The 24,005-nt window shown below is 45.8% G+C and overlaps 1 protein-coding gene across 3 annotated transcripts in view; it reads left to right on the forward strand.

Annotated features, from left to right (window-relative positions):
* Positions 1–24,005, forward strand: part of PRKCA (protein kinase C alpha) — a 407,772-nt gene that overhangs the window by 265,328 nt on the left and 118,439 nt on the right. For all 3 annotated transcript variants that reach the window (XM_047708148.1, XM_047708150.1, XM_047708149.1), the window contains exons 4-5: positions 15,564–15,675; positions 18,824–18,952. In XM_047708148.1, coding sequence (XP_047564104.1) covers positions 15,564–15,675; positions 18,824–18,952 — 241 coding nt within the window. The remainder of the gene's footprint in view (positions 1–15,563; positions 15,676–18,823; positions 18,953–24,005) is intronic.

Below are 24,005 nucleotides of genomic sequence, written 5' to 3' on the forward strand. Positions count from 1 at the left end.
TCAGATTAAGTGAAGAAATAAATGAAGATATTGAATACAGAGTATCTGGAGGGCTCCTTATAAAAAGCATTAAATTCCAGTATAGCTAACATACAGTGTTATAGGGGTTCTGGTGTATAGTGTAGTGACTCAGCAATTCTGTACATTACTCAGTGCTCATCTTAACTGCGTGGAGGAGTCCTTTGGATGGAGAATCAAGGAGAACCTCTCTGAGCAGGAGGAGAGGGGAAGCTGAGCTGAGCCCTGGATGACAAGGAGGCATCCATGTGAAGAGCTAGGGTGCCTGATTCCGGGCACAGGGACAGCAAGTGCAGAGGCCCTGAGGTGAGGACAAAGAAAGGGTGTATGTAGAGAGCAAATAAATAACAAAGATCTTTTATAAACTTTTAGAAAACGGTAGTTAGGGTGGGAGCCGACTCTGAAACAAAAGAAGGAAACCATAGCAGCTGCAATCAGAGGAGGCTCAGGGAGGAGCAGCCTACCAATGGCCTTGAGGCATGTGTAGAAGCCATGCTGAGAAGGGGTAGGGGCAAGGAGAGGGCTTTTCCCCGTAGGGGAGGGAGGCCTGTGAGCAGACACCAAGGCTAGCTTGTGGGATGGACAGCTGACAGGGAGTCCTATGGGGAGAACGGAGGCTAGGCAACTGGATTTTGGCGGGACCAAGGCAGTGGGGAGCCGCTGGAGATTTTTGAGCCAGGAAATGGTGTGTGCCAGGCAGCGAATGGTGTAAAGGACTGTGGTCAGGTTGGACTCGTGGAGTGGGGCCCGAAGCCATCAGGACACTAGATGTGTGGCTATAAGTCCTGGCTCAGGACAGCAAAGCGGGGTTCACATGAAAGGCCGGCTTGGGAGAGCCGTCCAGCCACTGATTCATAGTCCCGCCTGCCTGGTTATCTACAGAGAATCCGCGGCTCCCTCCCAGTGTGTGTCTGCATCTTGGGACCTCTGACAAGGAGGAGGAAGAAAAGAGCATAGACTTGAACACACAGGGTGTCTCTGGAAGGGGGTTCTAAATCTGTGTCATCCGGCACTGTGACCACTAGCCACCGTGGCTATTGAAGTTGGAATGAATTACGAGTAAACGAGAATTTAAAAATCCAGCTGCTCAGTAGAAGCCCCCACATTCCGAGAGCTCAGCATAGAGCTGCTGGTGACTGTGCTGGACAGGACAGGTTGTGAGGCGTTCCCACATTGTCAGAAGGTTCTGCTGGACAGCGCTGAGCCGGACCCCTCGTTGGCCTGATGAACAAATCTCTCATCTCTCCGTAGATGGTAAGAAGGTCTCCCATGGCATTTTTTTTTTGTCCCAGGCTACCCTCCCTGTTGAAATTTCTATGTGTGCAGGATATACACGCTTACGCATACCAGTCTTTGTGAAAGTACATTGGGTGTGGCTGTCCGATGCTGTAGGCTTGATTCAGAAGAATAGAAAAATCACTTCCTAGAAAGAACAGAATGTTTGAGTTGCATGTGATCATGGAGGCTGAAGACAATTGCAGCCTGATTTCACTTCTCTAGAGGAGATGGTTGTAAAGGAGAGGGCCATGTGCACTCTGAAACACAAGTTCATCAGGACCCTTGGTGACAATCTTTAAAATTTCTAGACTTGCATCTCTCACTGTCATTCTATTTCCCTCTAGTGGAATTAAAGGGTATCTGGCTTTCTCCTCCAGCCCTGACATGTATGCAGTGGTAGAAATGGGACTCCATGGGGCACCTGGGTGGCTCAGTGGGTTAAGCCTCTGCCTTTGGCTCAGGTCATGATCTCAGGATCCTGGGATAGAGCCCCGCATTGGGCTCTCTGCTTAGCGAGTAGCCTGCTTCTCTCTCTCTCTCTGCCAGCCTCTCTGCCTCCTTGTGATCTCGCTCTCGCTTTGTCAAATAAATAAATAAATAAATAAATAAATAAATAAATAAAATTAAAAAAAGAAATGGGAATCTATAGATATTAAGAATGAAATTTCTGTTAACCTTTGTCACCATTTCATGATACATTATTAGCTGCTACTTTACATTTTGTTGGGCATTTTTCTGTTCTCAGGGGGAAAAGAGTGTTCGGCTTTATGTCCGTTTGTGTTACCTGGAAAACATAAGTTTGGGCGTCTACACTATTATCAAATTCATTTCAATGCCTGAAGGAGCTTTCATGCCCAATCGACACCTGCATCTGCCTTGGGTTCAACATCTAGGACAGGGTCGGACCCCCATCAGTTGAGTCAAAGGCCTGGGTTGAAATCTTGATTTTACTGCTCCGTAGCCATGGATCTTTCTTCAGTCCTAAGCTTCAGTTTCTTGTCCTTCCCGGAACCCTCCATGGCCATGTCACAAGGGGAAAGGAAACAATGCAAGTCCTCTGAGACCTAAGTGTTCGCACCTCATCCACCCACCGCAGCATCCTCTTAGGAAGAACGGATAAAGAGACACGCTGGAAATATGTTTTTGAGTCGTCTCTATACAGCTGGACCAACGGGGGTCTAGGGCAGCCTTCAGATGGGTCATAGTGGACCACCAGCTACCATTCGGTTTTGTTACGTTTCCCCTTTTGCTTTAAATGTTGATTTTTCCCCCCTTCAGTTTAAGCCAGTTAACAAGGAGGGAAAAATTTTTTTTTTTTTTAGAATACTAGCTATCATGGTATTTCTGTCTCTTCAAATAAAAAGAACATCAGTTAGAGGTGTTCGTGTAAAGATATTTCCATGCCACATGCCTCCCTCACCCCCCTCTTTCCAGACACCTTCTCCCAGCCTCCCCCTGCAGGAGGGGAGAAGCAGGCACTGAGGCTAACCCCTCGTGGGGCCAACAACCTGAATTTCTGCCTTAATTTAGCCCTTCGTGAGGAGCAACAACAGCGTGTTCCCAGTGATATGTTTGTTTGGTGTTTGTTTTATGTAACAAAAGCTAGAAGAACACAGTTCAGACGTGTGTAGTAGGTTTCTGCCATCCCAAGGGCAGACTCCAGATTTCTCTAAGAGCTGCGCCCGTCACGCCAGCAGCTGGAGACGTCAGATCGTTGGATCGGAGGTCTCTGATGTCACCCTCGTCCTTCTCGGGGAGGTCTGAGCAGGTGCTTCCGTGGCCAGAGTTCCCGGAGGCATTTATTGCTTGCAATGGATTTAAAGTCACAGTTGGAGGAAAGTGCATTCGTGTTACCTCCCATTGTTTTTAAAAAAAAAAAAAAAAAGGCAGAGGAAGAGAAGAATTCCTCTATATAAGGCGTGCAGGCCCTCAGGCCACCAGCACACATCTCCCAGCCCAAGATGCGTGGACAGAGATGGGCAGGGAGCAGCGGCAGATGCCGAGGGACAACACAGCTGTCCCTGAGACGGTGCCTCTCGCGCAGGAAGGCTGAGATGGAAAGGTCTCACCCAGGCGCAGCTGCAGAGCCAAACCCAGAGCACCCATGTGAAGCTAATGCCAGAAATAGAGATTTTTTTTTTTTTAATTTGTAAGATGTTCTGCCATTTTATGGCTTTAGACCAGTCATCCTTAAGTGACAAATGGTTGGAGATTTACTGTCCAAAGAAAAAAGGGGGGGGGATTGAAGAACAAATAAATCCTTGAGAAGAGAGCAGCCTCAGAGAGGGGGAAAAAAAAAGGCAGCCACAATTTTGTGCCAGCTCTCAGCAGTCAGAGAGCGACCAGGGGGATCCTAACGCAGGGACAAATGCCTCCACCTGACAAAAATCCAAGGAGAAGCCGTGAGTCACGTATCACTTTTTATTTTTTTATTTTTGTATTTTTATTTATTTATGTTTAAGCAGGCTCCCTGCTGAGCAGAGAGCCTGACACGGGACTCGATCCCAGGACCCCGGGATCACGACCCAAGCCAAAGGCAGAGGCTTTAACCTACTGAGCCACCCAGGCGCCCCCACATATCACTTTTTAGCTAAATTGAAAACTAGTTTCTGGTAAGCTTGCCGAAAGGCTCAGCAACCATCCAGCACAGCCCGCGTGGCTTTCATCAAAATCAACCCCTGGCTTATATAAGCTTTTTAAAAGCTTATGGTAGCTCTTAAATTTCGTATTTTATGTTCATTCCATTGGCCCAAGGTTTCTAGGAGCTAAGACGTTTGCACAGTGTGTGCTCACAGACACATACAGTAGTGTTGTTTACAAAAAGTGAATAGTAAACCAACATCCAGGGCTTGGGGATTGAGTAAAATCACTGATGGTACCCATCCACGTGATGAAATATATAGTAAAGTGTGATACTGCCTTGTATTTAATGATATGAAGAGATGTTTAGGATGAGTTGTTTAAAAATAAAGACCCCCCCCCCCAAGACCATCACTCTATTTAGTGTGATTCCCAAGAAAACATACATGCTCATCTTTCTTGGACGAATGTGTCAAAATATTAACATATATGTATATAATTTCCTTTCTACTTAACCATACTTTCTAGTTTTCTTATGAATATGATTTTATCTGTATAAATGAATGGGCAAATCAACAATTGAACACTAACAAGTGACTACAAAATTTGGCCATAAGCTGCACATTAAAGAAAATACACATTAGGGCAGATAAAAAGATCACTGGCCCTCAGGTAGTAAATCTTTCTCTCTCTCCTTCTCTCTCTCTCTCTCTTTTTAAGAGTGCTTGTGAAGGAGGGGAGGGACTGAGGGGAGGAGAGAGAGAATCTTAAGCAGGTTCCATGCCCAGCTCAGAGCCTGATGTGGGACTCAATCCCAGGATCATGACCTGAGCCAAAATCAAGAGTCAGATGCTTAATCAACTGGGCCACCCAGGCGCTAGGGTGCTAGAGCTGGAGCTAGGAGGGCTTGCTAGAGCTGGAGCTAGGAGGGCTTGCTATTTGGGAAGTATTTATTAGGAGTACTGCATGAGCTGGAGAAGGAATCAGACGTACCTAAAGAAAGAAAGAATCCTGCCCCCTCTGAACTTTGCAGTCAGGAGAGAGAAAGGGATACACCTTCTGCCTGCTCTGTTGTGTTTGATCAGTTGAACAAACACCAGCTGCTGGGGAATCTTCCAGCATTTTAGGGAGCCGTGAAAATCCGCCTTCTTGCAAATAACATACTTTTCCAAGCATGACAAAGAGAAGGGCAGCATCTCCCTACCATGAAATGCTAGGTTCAGACTTTGTCCCACACGTCTTAGAATGTCAGGGTTCCTCACACGACCAACAACCCAATTCTGTCTTTCCTAAATTAAACAGAGAAGATGGGCTCTTGGAGACTCTTGAATAAATATGTTTCCTTTTATCTCTGATGTATTCTCAGATAGTCCTATAAACTTGGCCATGAATTTTTTTTTTTTTTTCTTTAGGGAACAAATCACTTTGTTCAGGGCTGGCAAGGGTTCACATAATTAAGATGCTTCTTATGTTCCTATTTTATTTTCCTTTCAAACCATGGCATTGGAGCTAACCAGATCTTTAATTATCACAAACATTATTGGGTGCTTTAAAGAAATGCTATAAAAATTTATCTAACAGAGAACAGCTCAGTGCTTGCCAGAGGTTGGGGATGGAAGGGTTAGCATGTGACTGTAAATGGATTAGTACAAGGAGGCTTCTTTGTGGTGATGGAGCTTTTCTCATCGTGACTGTAAATGTGATCAAATTTGCATGGGGCTATACACATCCACAAAACGAGTGCATGTAAAAACTGGTAACATCCATAGGGTTGTGTACCAATATCTGTTTCTAGATTCTAATCATCCACTCTGGCTTTGTAAGCTGTTATCATGGGGTGGGGGCGGGGTGGGGGGGGGAAGCTGGCTGAAGGGTACCAGGGAACTCCATTCTTCTTACAACTTGTGAGTTTAAAAGTGACTTCAAAATAAAAACTTAAAGCAGAAAAAAAATATTTTTTAAATGTGAGATTTTTCTGAGCAGATCACCATTCGAAAGGTTATCCTAGGGTGCCTGGGTGGCTCAGTGGGTTAAGCCGCTGCCTTTGGCTCAAGTCATGATCTTGGGGTCCTGGGATCGAGTCCTGCATCGGGCTCTTTGCTCAGCAGGGAGCCTGCTTCCCTCTCTCTCTCTCTCTACCTGCCTGTCTATCTATTTGTGGTCTCTCTCTGTCAAATAAATAAATAAAATATTTTTTTAAAAAAGGTTATCCTAAAGCTAAATAAAGCAATCACCGTGCCTAATTGAGTGGGCAAAGAAACAAAATATTTGAACGGTTTCCCTTAGAAGAGTTAGTATGACTACAGGAAAGGGAAAAAAAAAATAATCTATCCGGGAAACAAACATGTCCACCAGTTCCTAAGTACGTGGTGTGTAGATAGAGACACTGAGGAGCATCTGTGGAAGGTTGTACTGTCCCCCACTGTTTGCTCCACCACCCGTAAAAGGAGGATAGATGCCACCATGCCATGTGGCTTGCAGCTCCCCCCTAGACCAGGAGCATTTCCACCCAGGGTCAAGTTTGCCCCTGTGCCTTGCTTTGACCCAGGGTGAGCAAGGGAGGGAGGGAGAGGTGGGAAGTAGCCACTTGCAAGAAGCATTAACAGATTTCATTTTTGGGTTCTACCTCTTGCTTTTCTTTCCCTGATAATGGTGTATCCCAGACAATGGCTGTCCCTTCATCCCTTGGTCCTAAAATGAGCAGGCAGTGCTCCCACTCTGCAGCCCTGACTTATAACCTGAGAGAGAAAGAAATGTATGCCGTGCTAAGCCAATAAGATGGGGGGGGGGGGCGTTCTTTGCTGCTAAGTTAATATAACATCTAAAAGGTAGATGGCTTATTTGATACTCCAACTTAAAACTATATTTAGTTGACCTTAAAAACCTATGAGCTTTCAAAGTTTGAAGTTCTAATCCATTCTTTTGTCCTTCCTCCAATAATGTAAAATGCCAGTAGACTTCGTGCAGCTTTCTTTGGGTCTTTGTGGATTATGTTATTACTCAGAATGCTTGCTGCCCCTTCCTGGGAAGGATTACATACACTTGCCCTGCTGATTCCCATTGCGGCCACATGTCTTGCTTTGGCTGATGAAATGTGAGGACAAATGATGGCATCATTGCCAAGTTGGAGATTTAAGAGCCGTTGAGCAGTACTGACATTTGTCCTTTGCCATTAGACTGGCCACGTCCCAGGTGGGGGCTGCCCTCTAGCTTGGGTCCCAGGGGAAAGAGTGAGAAATAAATGCTCATTGTGTTGAGCCACTTGAAAATTAGGAGGAACTTGTTAGAAAGTTTGTGATTTGTTAATGCAGTGTAACTCTACCTGTCCCAAACAAGATGGGACCTGAGCCACACCTGGAATCTTTGCCACCATGGTTGTACCAAGTGTCACACCATCACGTGTCTGGTACATAATTTCTTAGGTGACATGAAGAAATTGATAGCCGGGTAGGAGAGCCCACATTTTTAAATGAAGAATAGTTATTAGGCTTCGTGGTTTGAATATTTGCACATTTTCAACATCTGATTTTAATACCATACTTTCATACTAAACCATCAAAGATTCTTTCGGAATTGGAAAGCCGTAACTGACAGGACATGACTCTATGTCAAGTTTTTGTCCTGAGATGATGGCAACGTATAGAATTGATTATGGAGGGAGAAGATGGTTATGTTATAGTTTTTAATTAAGATTTCCATTGTATCGATGGCTAGTGGTGCCGGATATCTGCAGAGTGAGTTCATTCAGACACCTTCTCAGCAGAACACTGGGAAAGCCACAAATACAGTCCATTCTTCACCAGTTAGAACAGTCAGGCCCCAGTTTCTTCGACATGTCCGGGCTGTCCCTCTAATGGCATCTCATGATCCAGTGGAAATATAACCAAATGCATTCAGCTGGGATTCAGGGTAATTTAGCTTGCATAGATAATGTATGAATTCATTCCTTTCAACTTAAAATTTTTCAGATAGCATAAGGTCTCCTCTCACCGTTGTTTCTGAATCTAGTCCATCACCACACTTTCCCAGAGGCGTTTTATTTATATATCTATCTAGAGGAAAGCTGTATTATTGTTCTATATCTGGTGTTGTCTTTCATTCTGCCTTCTACATAAATGTCATTTTTTATGTTCCATTCCACAGCTTGCTCTTTTCACTAGACAGTCTACCATGGAGATCTGTCCACATTGTTACCGAAAGATCTAGCTCCTTTGGTTTAACTGCTACATAGTATCCCACAGTATAAATATATTATGGTTTATTTAGCCATTGTCTTGCAGGTAGAGATTTATGTAGCATCTTTTTTAAAGAGTTTGCCACTTTGTATTTAATGATTACAGCATCTTGCACAACTGGGCAAAGGGCCCATAGGAACCCTTCCATTAGCAAAGCCTGGCTTGACAAGTTAGTTCAACTGTAAAGATGAATGTTATTCATCAGAATAATGTGGGGTTACATTAAGATCAAAAATGAACTCACCAGAAATGGAAGTTCCTTGGTTCTTCCTTAAGACAGGCAACATTCAACAAGACCAGTGTAATCAAAGGCCAGATACATTCCCTATACCCAAATACAGTCGACCAGGATGATACCGCAGCCCGAGAAGGGATGTGGGGGGCTTGCTCAGTACGTGGTGTCCGATGTAATAATTATGAGTGATACTCAAGTTACATAAAATCTCCCTGCTCGTGTGATCTGGTTTTCGTAGTACTTTCTCATGGTAACATAAAATAATTTAAATAGGAATTTTAAAAAATATTGGAAAAAAAAAAAAAACCCAGCTTCCCAAGAAATTTAAGATCTCAGAAATGATGCCAGATTCACCCTTGGAGCAATGTTTTTGGTGTTGCTTGTATAATCAGCGTGTGAGTGACATTTAGACCCGGGCTTGGCTTTAAAGAATGATTCATGAGAACACATCAGATGGTGAAAGTGGAGAATTTTCTTTGGTATTTAGAAGAAGCAGCTTGAAGGAACCACACTGCTCTGGGCAATGAAGGCAGCCACCCTGCAGGCTTTGCTCAGTTAAAAACAGAGTCTTTTCCAGAACATCTTAAAGTCTGGACTCTGGCCCTCAGTGACAGCCATATCGGTGCTCTGTGAGAAGCCTGGGGGGGCATTTCAGAGGCATTCAGATATGGGTGGGAAATTCAATGCAGGCTGACCTCCAGCCAAAAGCCTGCCATTCTTTTACTCATCAGATGAAAAGGGCTTTTGAAATGATGTCTGTTCAAATGTAAACATCAAAAGGCACCATTGATCGCCAGTCTTTGGGTATGTGGGGAGTTTAACCCTCTGGAGATTTCACATAATGTGTTGGTGGACGCCAACCTTGAAGGCCACCATTCAAAGCATACCTGGAGAACACCTTCCAGATAGTTATAGATAACACGACAAGAAGGCATCTAGGCCATTTAAAGTACCAAAATTTTGTGCAGCATAGACCCATGGGTTTATTTTTAACAGATCGCATAATGATGGTGGCTGGGATGATTTTGACAAAAGACTGACAAGTCCTGGTGGAAATGTAGAGCAGTGTCTCCAAGGAAAGCTAATTAAGTTGCCGTCGTCTAAAACTAAGATATGAGAAACAGACCAGCAGATGCTTTCGGTAGAACTTGAAATTTTCATTTGTTCCTTTCCTCTGAGAGGTCTAGATTTAGACTTGTGGGTTAGGCTTCATTCGTTCCTATGAAAATCAGTTGAGTCAGAAACTCCTTTTACGCCCCCCAACCGCGTCTACGACAGAAACATCGGAGCTGAGTGGCTCCCCCTTTCATTGTAACATGTCAGGCTTGTGACTGGTGACAGTAGGTTTCATACTCCACTTAATGAGAGGCTGCCAATGTCTAGGGACGTTCTTTAAAAAAAGAAAAAAGTCAGATTTACATGTATTGCATGAAATGGGGAGGTGTTGCTAACTTGGTAATACTGAATGCTTGGGGTAGACCAGCTGTGTGTGTGTGTGTGTGTGTGTGTGTGTGTGTGTGTGTGTGGAACTGAAGTGAGGCCAGACTTACCATAGCTAAGATGTGGGATAACTTCACCTAGAATCCTCAGGTGAACAGTGGTAGAAATAGGCTTTGTTGAAGACTTCCTACACATTCACTGAAGGCTCACCATGCGGGAGACAAATGGTTTTAGAGGAAAACAAGACAGATGCCTGTCTGTGGCATCCAGGTGGCTTTGCAGTCCTGGAGGACTCCTGTGTGTTTCTTTTCCCTTTTTGCTCCAGTTTCCAGGAAGCTTGGAGAGAAGGTTACTACCAACCCTTCATTCTAGCCTTGGTTCTGGTCTAGCTGCAAGCTCAGCGGGAGCTTTAGGACCATCCCTTAGCCTCCAGGGCATGGCCTGCAGGTGTGTGTCTGTGACGCGCACAATTGTGTGGTCAATGAGGGAAACCGGAAAGATGAGGTAGACAGTAATAACCTTCTAAGTAGTAGGATGTGGAGGTGGCGTAGGAGAGGCAGAAGCCACGTGTCTTGGAAGGCCAGATGAAAGAGGAAAATTGTGACTGGTGCTGGAGAGTCTGGAGAGGCTTCCAGGAGGAGGAAGCAGCTTTGTTAGTACCGTGTTTGGTGTTTCCACATGTGGGCTCTTGGCGTAAGATGTTTGGGCCAGGTGGAGGGAAGGGCCAGAGCCACGCGAGAGAAGCCTGGGTTACCAGCACCCGTTGGAAACGTGTGACTTACACACCTTTGATGGCCACACCCCCTGGCTGGCACCGTCACTTGGGTGAGCGCTCGCCCAGCCTGTGCCCTGAAATCATTTGGTTTTGAAAAGCTGGTCAGTGGATTGTGTCTTTGATAAATACACTCCTTCGGTGGTGGTCTGCCGGGATTCATGGTGTTTATCCAGCAAATAATTAGCATATTCCCTGTTCGGTAAAGAGTGTGTGTGGTTCATGAGCTGTCCGGTAATGATACACGCATGGGAAGTACATGTGCGGGATCTGGTGAAACCCTGAAGTAGGTGGTTAATGGCTTTGTCACGGTGTCAGGTCCTGGTTTTGCCGATGTGCTGTGGTTATGTGAGACGTGTTCCCTGGGGAAGGCCAGCTGGAGCATATATAGGTATAGGAACAGTCCATACTATTTTTACAAACTGCTGGGAGTCTTAAAATACATCAGGATAAAAATTAAAAGTTTGTCTTCGTCTTCAAAGCAAGAATCAAAGGGATCATCTCGTCTGGTTGTTTTCATGCTGGTATTTTAGCACTGGCCTCCCTCCCGTGCCCTCAGCAGCCCATGGGCACTCCTGACAGCTGGTGGGCCCTGGGAACTCTGCCCCTTTGAAAGTGCTGACCCAGTCCCTTCGGATTCCCGATGAGGAGATCAGAACCCGGAGAAGTAAAGCGCGCCACTAGCTAGCAGCTATGGATAGGAACAGGAAGAGCCTGGAGCTTTTCAGGACAGTTGCTTCTGTAAATCATCATAAGTCCTAGCTCTTTAGCTAACACTGTGGTTTCTTTTATCAGACAAGGTGAGATTAATTCAACTGGAAATGAGTGTCTGTGCTCCTGCATTCCATTTCTGCGGAGACAGAGATGAGCTGTCTTGATGGTGGGAGCGGTACACAGGCGGGTTGGCTCGACGGGCTCTGTGTTCACATGTCACCACCCAGTGGGGGGCACTTGCCTGGGAAGGCCACTCCAGGGCAGAGGATGGGAACTCAGGACCCCAGAGGAAGTCCCCTGCCTCCTTGCCAACTGGGCCTCTGATCCAGCCCCCCGTGGGCCCCAAAGTTGATCAGCTTTCCTCTTCCTTCCCATTCTGATCCAAGTCCCTAAAGTATTGTTGGAAAACCTTGAGCATCTTGGACTTTACTTCCAAGGATAATGTAATTGTAATAACCTTATATTTACTTAGGGATTTGGGGTTTGCAAAGCCCTATCTCATATGTTCCCAAAGATGGGCCCCACCCCCAGGGCTATGACATAGGTATATTTCTGCTTTGTAAATAAGTGACATGACTTGTCCAAAATTGCTGAGTTTGTATCAGGACTAGAGTTCAACCCCAGGTCTCCAGAATCCCAGTAGAAGCTCTTTTTGTAGGAGAGGTCCTGTCCATTTTAAAGCACCTGCACACCCGTGAAGATCAGCAAACAGGTATTACTATTATTGTGTTACTATTATTCTCATTAACATAGGCGTGATCCTTGGCCGCTCATGATTTTGGAGCATGAGGACTCCAGGACTTGATCATTCTCCAGACTTCCACAGGAGGTGGAAGGAGTGGTTTCCTCTCTTCCTACACTTCCACACAGTTGAGGCCTGAAGATGCCATCTGGGGATCGGAGGAGTAAGACTTAGATTTTCCTGAAAAGTGAAGCAAGTCGCCCATGTGCCACATCAGTAGAGATCTGTATGACAGCCCACTGGCAGGATAGCCGCCCCGGAGCCGCCTGGCACGCGCAGGCTCCAGAGGGCTGAGTGCGAGCTGCCGTGCGATCTTTATCTAGGGCCAGTCGTTGGTGCCTTGCTTCTGCAGGGAGAGCTGGCTGCTTCCTTTCCCCTAGCATCCTCTTTGCCCTCCACGTGGTAGGATGTAACCTTTGCTGTCAACATGGGGACTGTTAATGGATACTGACACTGTTCTGTGCCCTCAACATTCTGCCAAACATCTGGAAATTGGTGCAATGCTCTCACGGAAGCTAAACCCAGGCTTGAGACCATGCTCACAGCCACTTCTTGATAAGGACAATAATCTCCCAAGGATGGCATTGATTTTTCACACCCTAAGGGACATTTAGGAAGGAAACAGATGACCTGGCTCAGTATTGCCAATCACCCACCCACATCTGCGCCTGGCGTCCAGGAGGCACTTACTAGATATTTGTCAACCTTCTCCGGCAGTGGCTCTCAGTCCTTAGCGTACCGGCCAGTATTAGGATCACCTGAAGGGCTTGTTGACACATGAAGCTTGAGGCTGCACAGGGTTTCTGATTCAGTTGGTCTGGGGAGGAGCTAAATAATTTCAGACAGGTTCCAGGTCATGCTGGTGCCATGTAGAGAAAACCATGGTCTGGAGGAGATTGGCAGAGGTTTTCTGTAAGGGCCAGATTGCTAATAATTTTAGGCTTTGTAGCCATATTTTAGGCTTTGTGGGCTCTGTCATTACTTCTCAACTCTGCCCTTGTAGCCACAGAAAATATATAAATGAATGAGCATAGATGTGTTCCAGTAAAACTATTCATAAAACAGGTGGTAGAGGGGCGCCTGGGTGGCTCAGTGGGTTAAGCCTCTGCCTTCGGCTCAGGTCATGATCTCAGGGTCCTGGGATCAAGCCCCGCATCGGGCTCTCTGCTTAGCAGTGAGCTTGCTTCCCCCTCTCTCTGCCTGCCTCTGCCTACTTGTGATCTCTCTTTCTCTCTCTGTCAAATAAATTTAAAAAAAAAAACAGGTGGTAGACTTGTTTAAAAAAATGTTATATTGGGGCACCTGGGTGACTCAGTAGGTTGTCTGCCTTTGGCTCAGGTCATGATCCTGGGGTCCTGTGATGGAGGCTCCTATGGGGGTTGGTGTCCCTGCTCAGAGGGGAGTTTGCTTCTACCTCTCCCTCTGCCCCTCCCACTCGCTTATGCTCTCTCTTTCTCGCAAACTCTTTGTCTCTCAAATAAATAAAATCTTTTTGAAATGTTGTGTTGAAAATCTAAAACTTTGCTTTAAAAAGAATGTTAAGAGCCAAATCTTCATTCTGGGTGGATTTTTTTTTTTTTTTAAGCTCTTGGATGAGAATCAGTGTTAAAGATGCAAACATTGGTCAAATCCTAGCTCTATTATTCACTGCCCATGTGACTTTGAAGGCCACTAATGTCTCTGTAGAGAAGAAGATAACCATACAATTTGTCAGGTCTGAGTGATACGTGTTTCATGTAATGTTCTTTATACTATTGTGCATGATTGAAATATTCCAGGATTTTCAAACTCATGACTTTTAAAAAGTAATTACAGTTGACCCTTGAACAACACAGATTTGAACTGCATGGATTCACACACACACGGATTTTCTATAGTACATTAGATATACTTTATGTTTTTCTCAACATTTTTTCTCTAGCTTACTTGATTGTAAGACTACAGCATATACTGCATATGGCATACAAAATATGTGTGAATCAACTGTTTCGTGTTCTTGGTCAGGTTTCCAGCCAACAAATGGGGGAGGGAGTCAAAGTGATACATGGATTTTCTACTGTGGGAGTGGGTGTCGATGCCTTTAACCCCCACATTGTTCAAGGGTCAACTGTATAATTCATTGGCATATGTTGCTTGGATTTTAGGTTTCAAAATCAACCAAAAGATGAATCACCTTACAAAATCAAAATCCCCTTTGAAATGCTCTCAAACCACCAGCACCTAGGCTCTTAGAAGGCGGAAAGCTAGGAGTAGCTTTCTTTGTGTATCTTTGCACATGAAGGAGAAGTCAGGCTCATGGGGTCTGCAGTGGAGCTGTTAGTCTCCTGCCCTTCTCCCAAACCCTTCTGCTCTGTTGTCTTCCTTAAAATTCAGTTAATGGCAGCTCTATATTTACGCTGATTGGGCCGCAAAGAATGATTCAGGAGGAGGAATTTATTAAGGAAATATTCTGATATGGACTTGAAGATGAAATTGTTTTATATTTCAGGCAGGACCTAAAGATCTTTTGGCTCAGTCCTCTGCTTCTGCATGTCAGTCAGCAGAGGTCCAAGACTTAGAGGCACGGATCAAAATAGATGGACCCACCTTTGCATTTAATAAGACTGACTTGTTTTGTCCTCATAACAGCCCCGTAAGATAAGCGCTGTTAATTTCCCAGTCTACAGATGAGGCAGGAAGGATAAGTTGTTTGTCCAAGGTCATGCTTCTGGGAGGTAGTAGCCGTGGAACCGAACCCAGGCAGTCTGACTGCAGAGTCAGTGCTCTTTGGTTACAACACTCAGCTGTGTATAATGTTGATTTCCTTATCTGTACTCTGCGAACTGAGGAACAAAAAGGCTACTTGAGAGAAAGCTGTCTCGTACCTTCAGTAATTTGTATGCCATGCTAGGGAAGGTAATGAAATTGCAGCAGGGGGCTAGGGGAAAGTGTGCTTTCAGTGCAGTTTCCAATTTTCACCTCATTATCCTGGAGTTTGCCCATGCAAATGCGTATAATGCTTTGGAAATAGTGCAGAAGCAGGAAGAGGTCTCTGTTGGTTTGGCTGCATATCTGGTCTTAATGCTGTATTTCAAGAAAACTTGCCCAAAAGGAGATCACCCCAGGACCACTGAGTGGATCCAGGGTCACTCAGTTCACAAATACACCCTGATTTTTGTGTCCACCATGTGCTGCAGTCTGTGCTGGGCCCCAGATACCGCAATGCCACGACGTCTAAAACCCCCTGCCCACCTGCAGGCACTTTCATGACTTTAGGTCCCAAAGTGGCAACAGCGCTGGAAACCCTGGTGTGTACACTTACACCCTGTAAAGAAAGGAAACACGGGTATTTACTATATGGTCCAAAATGGGCAGCCTATTAAAACACGATGCGGTGAAGTGTCCCCCTGCTTCACCCCCTGCTATATTATCCCAGAGAATAGCATACAGCCTCATATTGAACCTTGGACATGGGACAAGGAGGAAATGGTGGGACCTGACCTTGGCTTTGTCCAAAAATGTGTTCCTTTGATGATGAAATAAACAATGTGCTTCTTCTCCCCCCACCAGGACCCCAGAAGCAAGCACAAGTTCAAAATCCACACCTATGGAAGCCCCACCTTCTGTGATCACTGTGGCTCCTTGCTGTATGGACTTATCCATCAAGGGATGAAATGTGACAGTAAGTAAGTTTTCTTTTCTAGTAGATGGTGAGGCTCTACAGCTGATAACCCAGGGTTTTCAAGAACACCTCAGCTTCCGGACTTTTTCCACGTCCTCTCATCAATAAAAGAACTCGTTCAAATACATACCACACCAAAAAAAAGTGTAGGACCGCTCCACCGTCAAAATACTCATCTATTAAAATCCTTACTTGCCTAATTGTGAACCAAAAACAAAAACAAACAAACAAAAAAACACCAACCCCACCCGATTTATAAACAAACTTAGTGCTGTCACGGTTTTTTTTTGTGGTAGAAATCTTCAGTCACTGTAAAATACAGGATAGTCAAACCCCAAAGCAAATGCCATGTGTTGAAAGAAGAATCCCCACCTCCAGATTCCACATTTGGTTCAGCTTCAAAATAAGCTCAGCAACCATAGTCATTATCTTCCTGTGTCTCTAATTAGTGGGTGGACTGTGGAAAAATCCAGTAGGCTCTCCTTAAAACTGAAACTACGATGAAAATGAAAACCAGAACTCCGAATTTCACTCGCCCTCCTGCACGTTCGCAGACAGACCAGATTTCTGTCAGTCCAGTCAGAGAGGGAACCTCCGAAGGCCACGGACAAGGATGGCATCAGCCCCTCCATTCCTCCCTTTCTGTTCTGTATGTATCATCCTCAAGCACCAGGTAGAAAGGAAGACAAACCTGGAAACTCTTCACTTTGATAATTCTTATAAGATTTCCCAGGCCATTTACATGTTTAAATAAAAATGTATACTTTCAGGATAAAAAAAAAAAAAGATAATTACTGAACCTGTTTTTCTAGTCGACAGGGAAGTGTTATGGAAATGTCAATATGTTGCCATTCATTAATTCCTTCTATTATGGCCAAAGCTTTCTAGGCATATGCTACATGGGACAAAGACAACGTGTATATAAAAATCAAGATGAAAGGAACATTATAGAGCAGATGAATAGTTTCTCAGCACACAGGGGTCCTTTACCTTGGAAGCTGTCAGATTTTACAGCCTAAACAAAACCTCTGTGATGATCCAGGCCAGTCGTTTTCTCTGAATTGAGAAGCCCTTGTGCTCCAAAGACGTGGTTTTCAGGGGTTCTGCGAGTGCGAATCCTAAGTGCATTTGTAAATCTACTTTTAACTCTTTTAAAACCGCGGGACACAAGTGATTGAATGTGTGACCCACTGGAGCTTGACTAGTTAGAGGAGACGGTGGAAACACTGTTGCCAGCTTCACTGGTTGGGTAGAATGTGTAACCACATTTCTCCCGACAGGTCCGATTCCCCAAGGAGTCCGCCAGCCTGCCCGCTGCTGGGCAGTGTTTAGCCTTTCTAGGTACTCTCCTGTTACGGAGCTGAACAGCGCTAAGAGAAAGCAGAAGTGAGTGCAGGACTGAGACAGCCGGTTTCAAAATTTTGTTTGGATCTGAGGGCTTTATTGGTGATTGATGAATGTCTTTGTAATAAATGTATCAATTTGCATTGATTTACTGACTTTTTGCTGATGAAGTTAACACTTATCTGGTTTATGTGTTAGGACTCTGCTTAAGATTTTATTTGAAAAATGGATTCCATTACTAAAAAAAAAAAGTTGAAAACCACTGACCTGGACCAGTGCTCTTTGCTTTGTCTTCTTGTCTTTGGAGTCATAGGGCCTCTGGGGCTGCTGCCTATGCTCCATCCTCAAGGGAGGCCAAGAAGCAGATGGATGCCCAGCCCCTCCCTTCACTTCTGCAGACAAGAAACCATTCCCTCTGCCTTCTCACGCTGCAGGGTCAGAATGCCATATACAACTCTGCTTAGCAGGGCAAAGACAGGAGCTACCCCTTGTCCATACCAGCCTCTTAGTTTGCAGGGCAGGTAACAGAATCAGCGAGCCACTTGAAGTTCCCAAAATCGAAAGCCACTCATGGTGGAGCCAAGACAAGAATACAACCCAGGGCACTCCCACCTCCCTGGCTCCCTTCCCCGTGGCACTTCTCCCTCCCCGAAGAGGCTGGCATTAATTTCTTTGAAGTTGCAATTCTGCCCTGGCACGTGAAGCTAGGAGTTGGTGAACACAGGTCCCATCAATAGCCCACCTTGTCAAGAAGCAGATGTCCCTTACAGCAAAGCAGATGTCCCTTTCTATCGGCTGCGAGGAGGTGGGGCACAGTTTGGGAATAGAAGCGTAAGCACGATCCACACTGGTGGAGACAAGGATGGTTCTTTCCTCATTGTGTGTGTTATCCTTCGTCCCCTATCGAATCCTAGCAAATATGCATTATTTGTGATGCTTTTGGCAATCTGCCTCACCACGTTAAACACTGAAAAGGAAACGAGCACACGGGCTCTACCTTGAAGGTTACGGAAGAGCCTTGTCGCGTCCTGTCGAGGGCGTGTGAGGATTCCAGTGGCCCTGGCTCCTCTGGGAAGCCTGGAGGAACAGGGACGATACACAGGATTCTTTTCAGGGTTTCCTTGGTTCACTGTGCAGGGACTGATCTTTTCATTCCTCCCTGGCTCACCCACGTAATGTCAGCTGGTAGGGAATGGCTTATCATGCCGGGCGTGTATTTGTTCTACTTAGAATAATATTTAAATATTTGCAGACAGGTTTAAAATCTCAAATACAAGTTCTTAAAAAAAAAAAAAAAGCAAGGTACTTAAGCCTTCTTGAAAATACAGAGTTAACAACTAAGGAAAGAAATTTTATGACTTTCCTGTACTCAGTCCACAGAGTCTCACCCTTCCCGAACGGTAAGCTCAGACGGGCAGAAGATATTCTTTGGCAACAAATATCCTCTGTTTAAAATTTGCATATAATTCACCTCTGCATACATGCAATATTAATTGGCCTGGGCTTTGTATCCATTTACCTGTGTGAATTTTGCCTGGTGTTAAATATTTGAAGCATGGATGAGCAGGCCAGGGGATTTTGCTTCGGTTAAGACTGGACAAATATGGCACGGGTATTTTAAGGATATTGTTATTCACATGAAGCCTGTGTTGTAAGGGACATCTGCTAACAGTTCTCCGTGTCACCAAAAACATGATAGCAAAGTCTCAAGTTAGAGGGTAGCTCCCTGGCACTTGCGCTCACACACCACAACACTGACGTGAGCCCGTCTGCCAGCCTCACCCTCCGCTGTCCCGATTCGCAGCCTGTGACATGAACGTGCACAAGCAGTGCGTGATCAATGTGCCCAGCCTCTGCGGGATGGACCACACGGAGAAGCGGGGCCGCATCTACCTGAAGGCCGAGGTCACTGACGAGAAGCTCCACGTCACCGGTAAGACACGCCCGCCGAGGGGTGAGGCTCACAGCTCCTCTGCGGGCATTCGGGTCAAGGTCGGGCACGCCATTGCCTCAGAAACGCTCAGATGCAGAGCCCCCGATTTCCCACGAACACGTCTCCCCGCCCCGGAGACCGCGCCATCCGCCTTGACCTCCCAGCTACTCAGAGGCCATCCCGAGTCCTAACTGCCGTGTGAGTTGGGGAACTCTGACACCTGGTCAGTGTGTTGTTCCCTGGTGCCAGGGGGGACAGAGAAGCAGGGCTGAAGGCGGATGGGTGGCCCAGGCGTGTCATGGCATCAGGCTGCGGCCACCTGTTCAGCCCATGCTAAGGATAACACCAACGATACACCGCCGTCAGGTTCTCTGGTTACGCTTCCCCCGTGTTTGGCATGGGGCTGAGTATGTCACCGTAGAGAATGTCAGGGAAGTTCATTTCCTCAGACCACTGCTCCTGCACCCCTGCCACGCTGTAGGTGGGGACCGCTCTGTCCTCCGGGCCGGCAGCCAGGGCCCCTCTTGTGGCCACCAGTGCCCTAGCCTGACACTCGTGCTCTGCGGAGGCTCCCACCTTGTCAGAGTCCTGGGGGTAGGGGGGGTCGTGCGGGAAATGCACAGCTTAGGAGAAAATGACCAGAAAGCAGTATGCGCCAAGGGATTCGGAAGCAGAAAGTTAGAATGCCTGTTGGCTAAACGTTTCCCTGTTTTCCCAACACTTTATAAAGCGGCTGCTGTGGGCAGTACAATAGACCTCGCAGGGAACCATTTGGAGCTTCACGGTGAGGGGCAAAGCCCACTGAGAGGCAAGAATGCCCTGGCGAGAGTGTCTGAACAGTCAGCCCTCGTGCGTGTTGTTTCTGAACGCAGCAGAGCACACCGCATGCTGGACGGGCCCCGTGCCTTCTCCTGTAATAAAAGCAGCAGCCGTATGGGGCTGCTTTGCTGCTTTGAGCTTTCCATGGTCTTCTCTGAACCTCCAGAAGCTCACCTGTCCCAGATGCCCTGGCTGGGGTGTGGGCACACGGTACGCGGAAGAGGAAGGATAGGTCCTGTCACATGGGCACAGCGAGTATTGTCCTCATTACCCCGTCGTGACCAAGAGTTGAACTCGATTCACGATTCTGCAGGATCATCTTAGGGGACAGCACCCTTCACTGAGTTAGACATAGGTTTTCCACACTCAAAAACCAACGAGGCTAACTTAGAGCAACAGTCTAGGTCAAGGGTCTTGAGAATCCGTCTAAAATGCTTTGCATAGATCGAGCTCTGCTCTATGAACGGGAATCCGGCAAGAGGTTAATAATAACGGCAACACCAGCCAACACGAGTGGTTCCTACAAAAGGGGCACTTTTTGAACAGGACGCGTAGTTAACTTCTGTAAACCTAAGTGGTCATTTACTTGGTTATCCTGACTTTAGAGATGAAGGCATCAAGAACTTACATCACTGGCCCAAAGTCAAGCAGGTGGTTCATTTAATAGTTGGATGTTTAATTGCTACAAGCAGAGATAATATATTTCAATGATATTATCAATAAGAACTGTAACATTGTCTTAATTCTGGCTGCTGTCATAAATACCATTCACCGGGTGGCTTAAACACAAACATTCATTGGTCACAGTTGTGGAAGCTGGAAAGTCTAAGATCAAGGAGCTGCTAATTTGGTTCCCCATGAGGACTGTCCTTTCTGGTTCGTAGATGATTGTCTAGGTGTGTCCTCACTTGGGGATGGAAAGAGAGAGGAAGCGAGTGCTTTGGTGTGTCTTCTTATAAGAACACTGATCCCATCAAGAGGGTCCCACTGTTGGGATATAATTATTTCCCAAAGGCCCCCATATTCAAGGGGCCCAGGATTCCCATTAAAGGTTAAGGGTTAGGGGTTCAACATATGAATTCTGGGAGGACACATAATTCAGTCCATAGCAAATCTATGTTTAAAATATGGTTGTAATTTGTGTTAGGGAAGTCTAATCCTAAGTATGGAAACCCAAGCTCAAGGAAGTAACTAATAGGTAATGATTTGTCTAAAACTTATAGTTGAGAGTAATTGTAGGTTATCAGAATCAGAATTAACTTTGATGTAGTGAGAACACAGATATAAATAATAAGCCGTAACAGATGGAGCTCATGGTCCAAATTAAAAAAAAAATTTCAGAAGTAGTACAGGGTCCCCTTCACCTAGTCCTCCTGCCCCCCAGAATTAATATTCCTCTATAACCATAGGGTAAGTATCAATTTGACATATTTTTATTTCTTATTTTCTTTTTTAAAGATTTTTTTTTAATTTGAGGGAGAAGAAAGAGAGCATGAGCGGGGAAAAGGGGCAGACTCCCCATAGCTGAGAAAGGAGCCTGACGCGGGGCTCGATCCCAGGACCCCAGGATCCTGACCTGAGCTGAAAGCAGATGCTTAACGGACTGAGCCACCCAGGTGCCCCTCAAAGTAGATACATTTTAAATTTGTAAAAAAAAAAAAAACAAAAACATAGGTACCTGTGTACTTATAGTTACTAGAAATTATTTTAAAGAGCCAAAGAGAAGACATCAGACTTCTCTTATTGCAGTATGAAAAGACTACCAGGAATACAAAGCCAAGTCCCTTTGGAGCAGAAGCTGCTGGTAACGGCTCCCTCCTCCTGCATGCCCTGCCCAGCCTCCTAACCCAACAGTTCGACACAAATTTGTCTTGACACGTGTTTTCAACAATAGCTAACATGCATTGAATACTTGGTGTGTACTTACTCTTCATGAGACTGGACCTTTCTTTGTGCTAAGTGCTTTCTATCCCTTGTTTCATTGACCCCTCCAATAGTGCCATAAAGTGCTATTATTATCCTCAATTTTGAGAATTGCAAATTAGCTGAGAGAAAAGAAGAAATTGTTCCGAGTTATAAGGTAGAAAGCTGGAGCTTGAGTCCACGTCCATCTCCCAACCCCTGGCTTTCAGCCAGCCCCAAGGCTGTGAACCCCCCCAGCTCTCTCGTATTAATTAAAGACTCTCCTTTCGAATAATAACAAACCCATAAATAGTCACCAAACCCCTGTTCAGCACTCCACAGGTTCTCTGGGGGTCCAGAAAGTCCCAATGCGAGATTAAAACCAAGGGAGCAAAAAAGTAACTCATGAAGGAATTAATGGACAAGCCAAGTGCATGCAAAGTTAAACGTTCGATTATGTGCACGATAGACGGTGCCTCATGGAGAAGGGGGCTGAGAACCGCAGAGATCTGAGAGGCAGGGGGAGGAGAGTTGCAGTAAAGAGCCCAGATGGAATGGCGGAAGCAACCTGGCTTTAATGAGGGTGCAGGTATAAAGAATGAGCCATGGGTAGCCAAGCTTATGTCCAAATGCAAGTGGTACCTTGGAGAATGCGTCTTACCCCTGCACGGCGGTGTTGATGGTTAGGTTAGCTCAGCTTCATTTTACCTGTGCAGAATCGCTCACATGGACCATAATTCCCAAAGTAAAATCAAACTCCCAACAGACTCCTGCTTTGGGATAGAAATCGGCCTTTCAAAATCAGAGATGAATTTCCTTTCTAGATCAGCACGGTATTTGTGGGAAAGGCCTCCACTTTCATGGTATATTTTTATTTTTTGCCTCTGGGCAGTGGTGCTGATGTTATCTGAACAGTGTCATTTTTATTTCTCTCAATATGCGATTTTAATAGGTTTTCTACATTCTTGTGTGCTTTTTTATTTGGTTTTTGGAGGAGTGGTTAAAAAAAAAATTCCCTCATGGGAACAAATTTTCAATTTAATGTTGTAAGTAAATGGAAAAAAATGTCATGGTTTACAGCTGCTCCAGGAGCACATGTCTCCCACAAATAGATTATTCTGCAGAAGAGTCTCATTTTTCTCAAATACTCTGGGTGGTTTATTTGGCGCAGAGCTCGAAGTTCTCCAGTGGGTCCTATGGGGGAGGGGAGGGCTTGGGGCAGGATCTGAGGCCCCTTGCAGCAGACGGGTCACATTCTCCTCAGTGGGTCTGCCTTCTAGGACAGTTTGCCCCTAGGTGCCTGTGTCTTACCTCCCCAGCCATCGAGACTTTTTGTTCGTCATGGCATTGCGATGAATCGGTAATAGTGCCTCTGTGTGTCCTGGTTCCATCTCCTAGAGCCTACAGAGTCACGGCAGTGAGACTCAGCTTTGGGTCACAATCATTGATTTTTTTTGATCACCTCTTTATTATACATTTATTGAACATGTGTTCAGCTCTCTTAAGGTGCCAAGGAAGCAAAGATAATTAAGACATGGCCCTTATTGTGGAATGTGTGGTCTTTGAAGGGAGGCAGGGGAGGGGACGGATTAAGACATAAAAAAGGGACCACCGGGCGGCATGCCAGGTGCCTTTAAGTGCGGCGGGCGTTGGGGAGAGCAGAGCCTCACCTGCCAAGCGGGGAAGCTGCTGAGACCTCCACTCAGCCAGGGACCGGGACACTGGGAGGACATTTCAGATAAAGATGCAGAGCCATGGGAGGGCACTGCTGTGTTCAGAAAACACACAGTCCAGGACTCGGGGAATTTGGAGCATGAGGTGGGGAGAGCTGGAGGGAAATTCCTTTCCATTTTCAAGAGATCAAGGCTATAGTCCTCCCAGTTTACAGGTTGTACAGTTCTTAGGGGTCATGTCGTATGGGCTGTAAGTTAAATATTTCTTTTTCAAACGGGGATTTTCAGTTCCAGGTGGCTGTGTTTGCAAAGATAGGACATCCGTCTCCTAGCCTGAAACCCGGACCTCACCCCGAGGTTCACAGTGAGCCTCGGCTTTTCTTTGTCAGTGCTGGGAAAGGGGGCAGAGCAGGTAGCCCACTGGTTGCCTAAAAGCTTTATAAGGATGCTTTTTCCCAGTGGTAGACAGGCTCGCGGACTATAATCATCAGCGTGGGGCTGCCAGCAAGGAGTTGGAACGAACCGCTTGCTTAAAGGGAAAGGTATTACTCAGAGGTAATTCCTATGAAATAAAATCTTGGCTGTGGGATTTGGACCCAGCTCTCGGGCACATGGTTGGTGATGCAGCTGGTGTAGCTGGTCTGTGGGCTGGGATAGAA

This window comes from Lutra lutra, chromosome 16 (assembly GCF_902655055.1).
Source record: "Lutra lutra chromosome 16, mLutLut1.2, whole genome shotgun sequence".
Classification (NCBI taxonomy): Eukaryota; Metazoa; Chordata; class Mammalia; order Carnivora; family Mustelidae; genus Lutra; species Lutra lutra.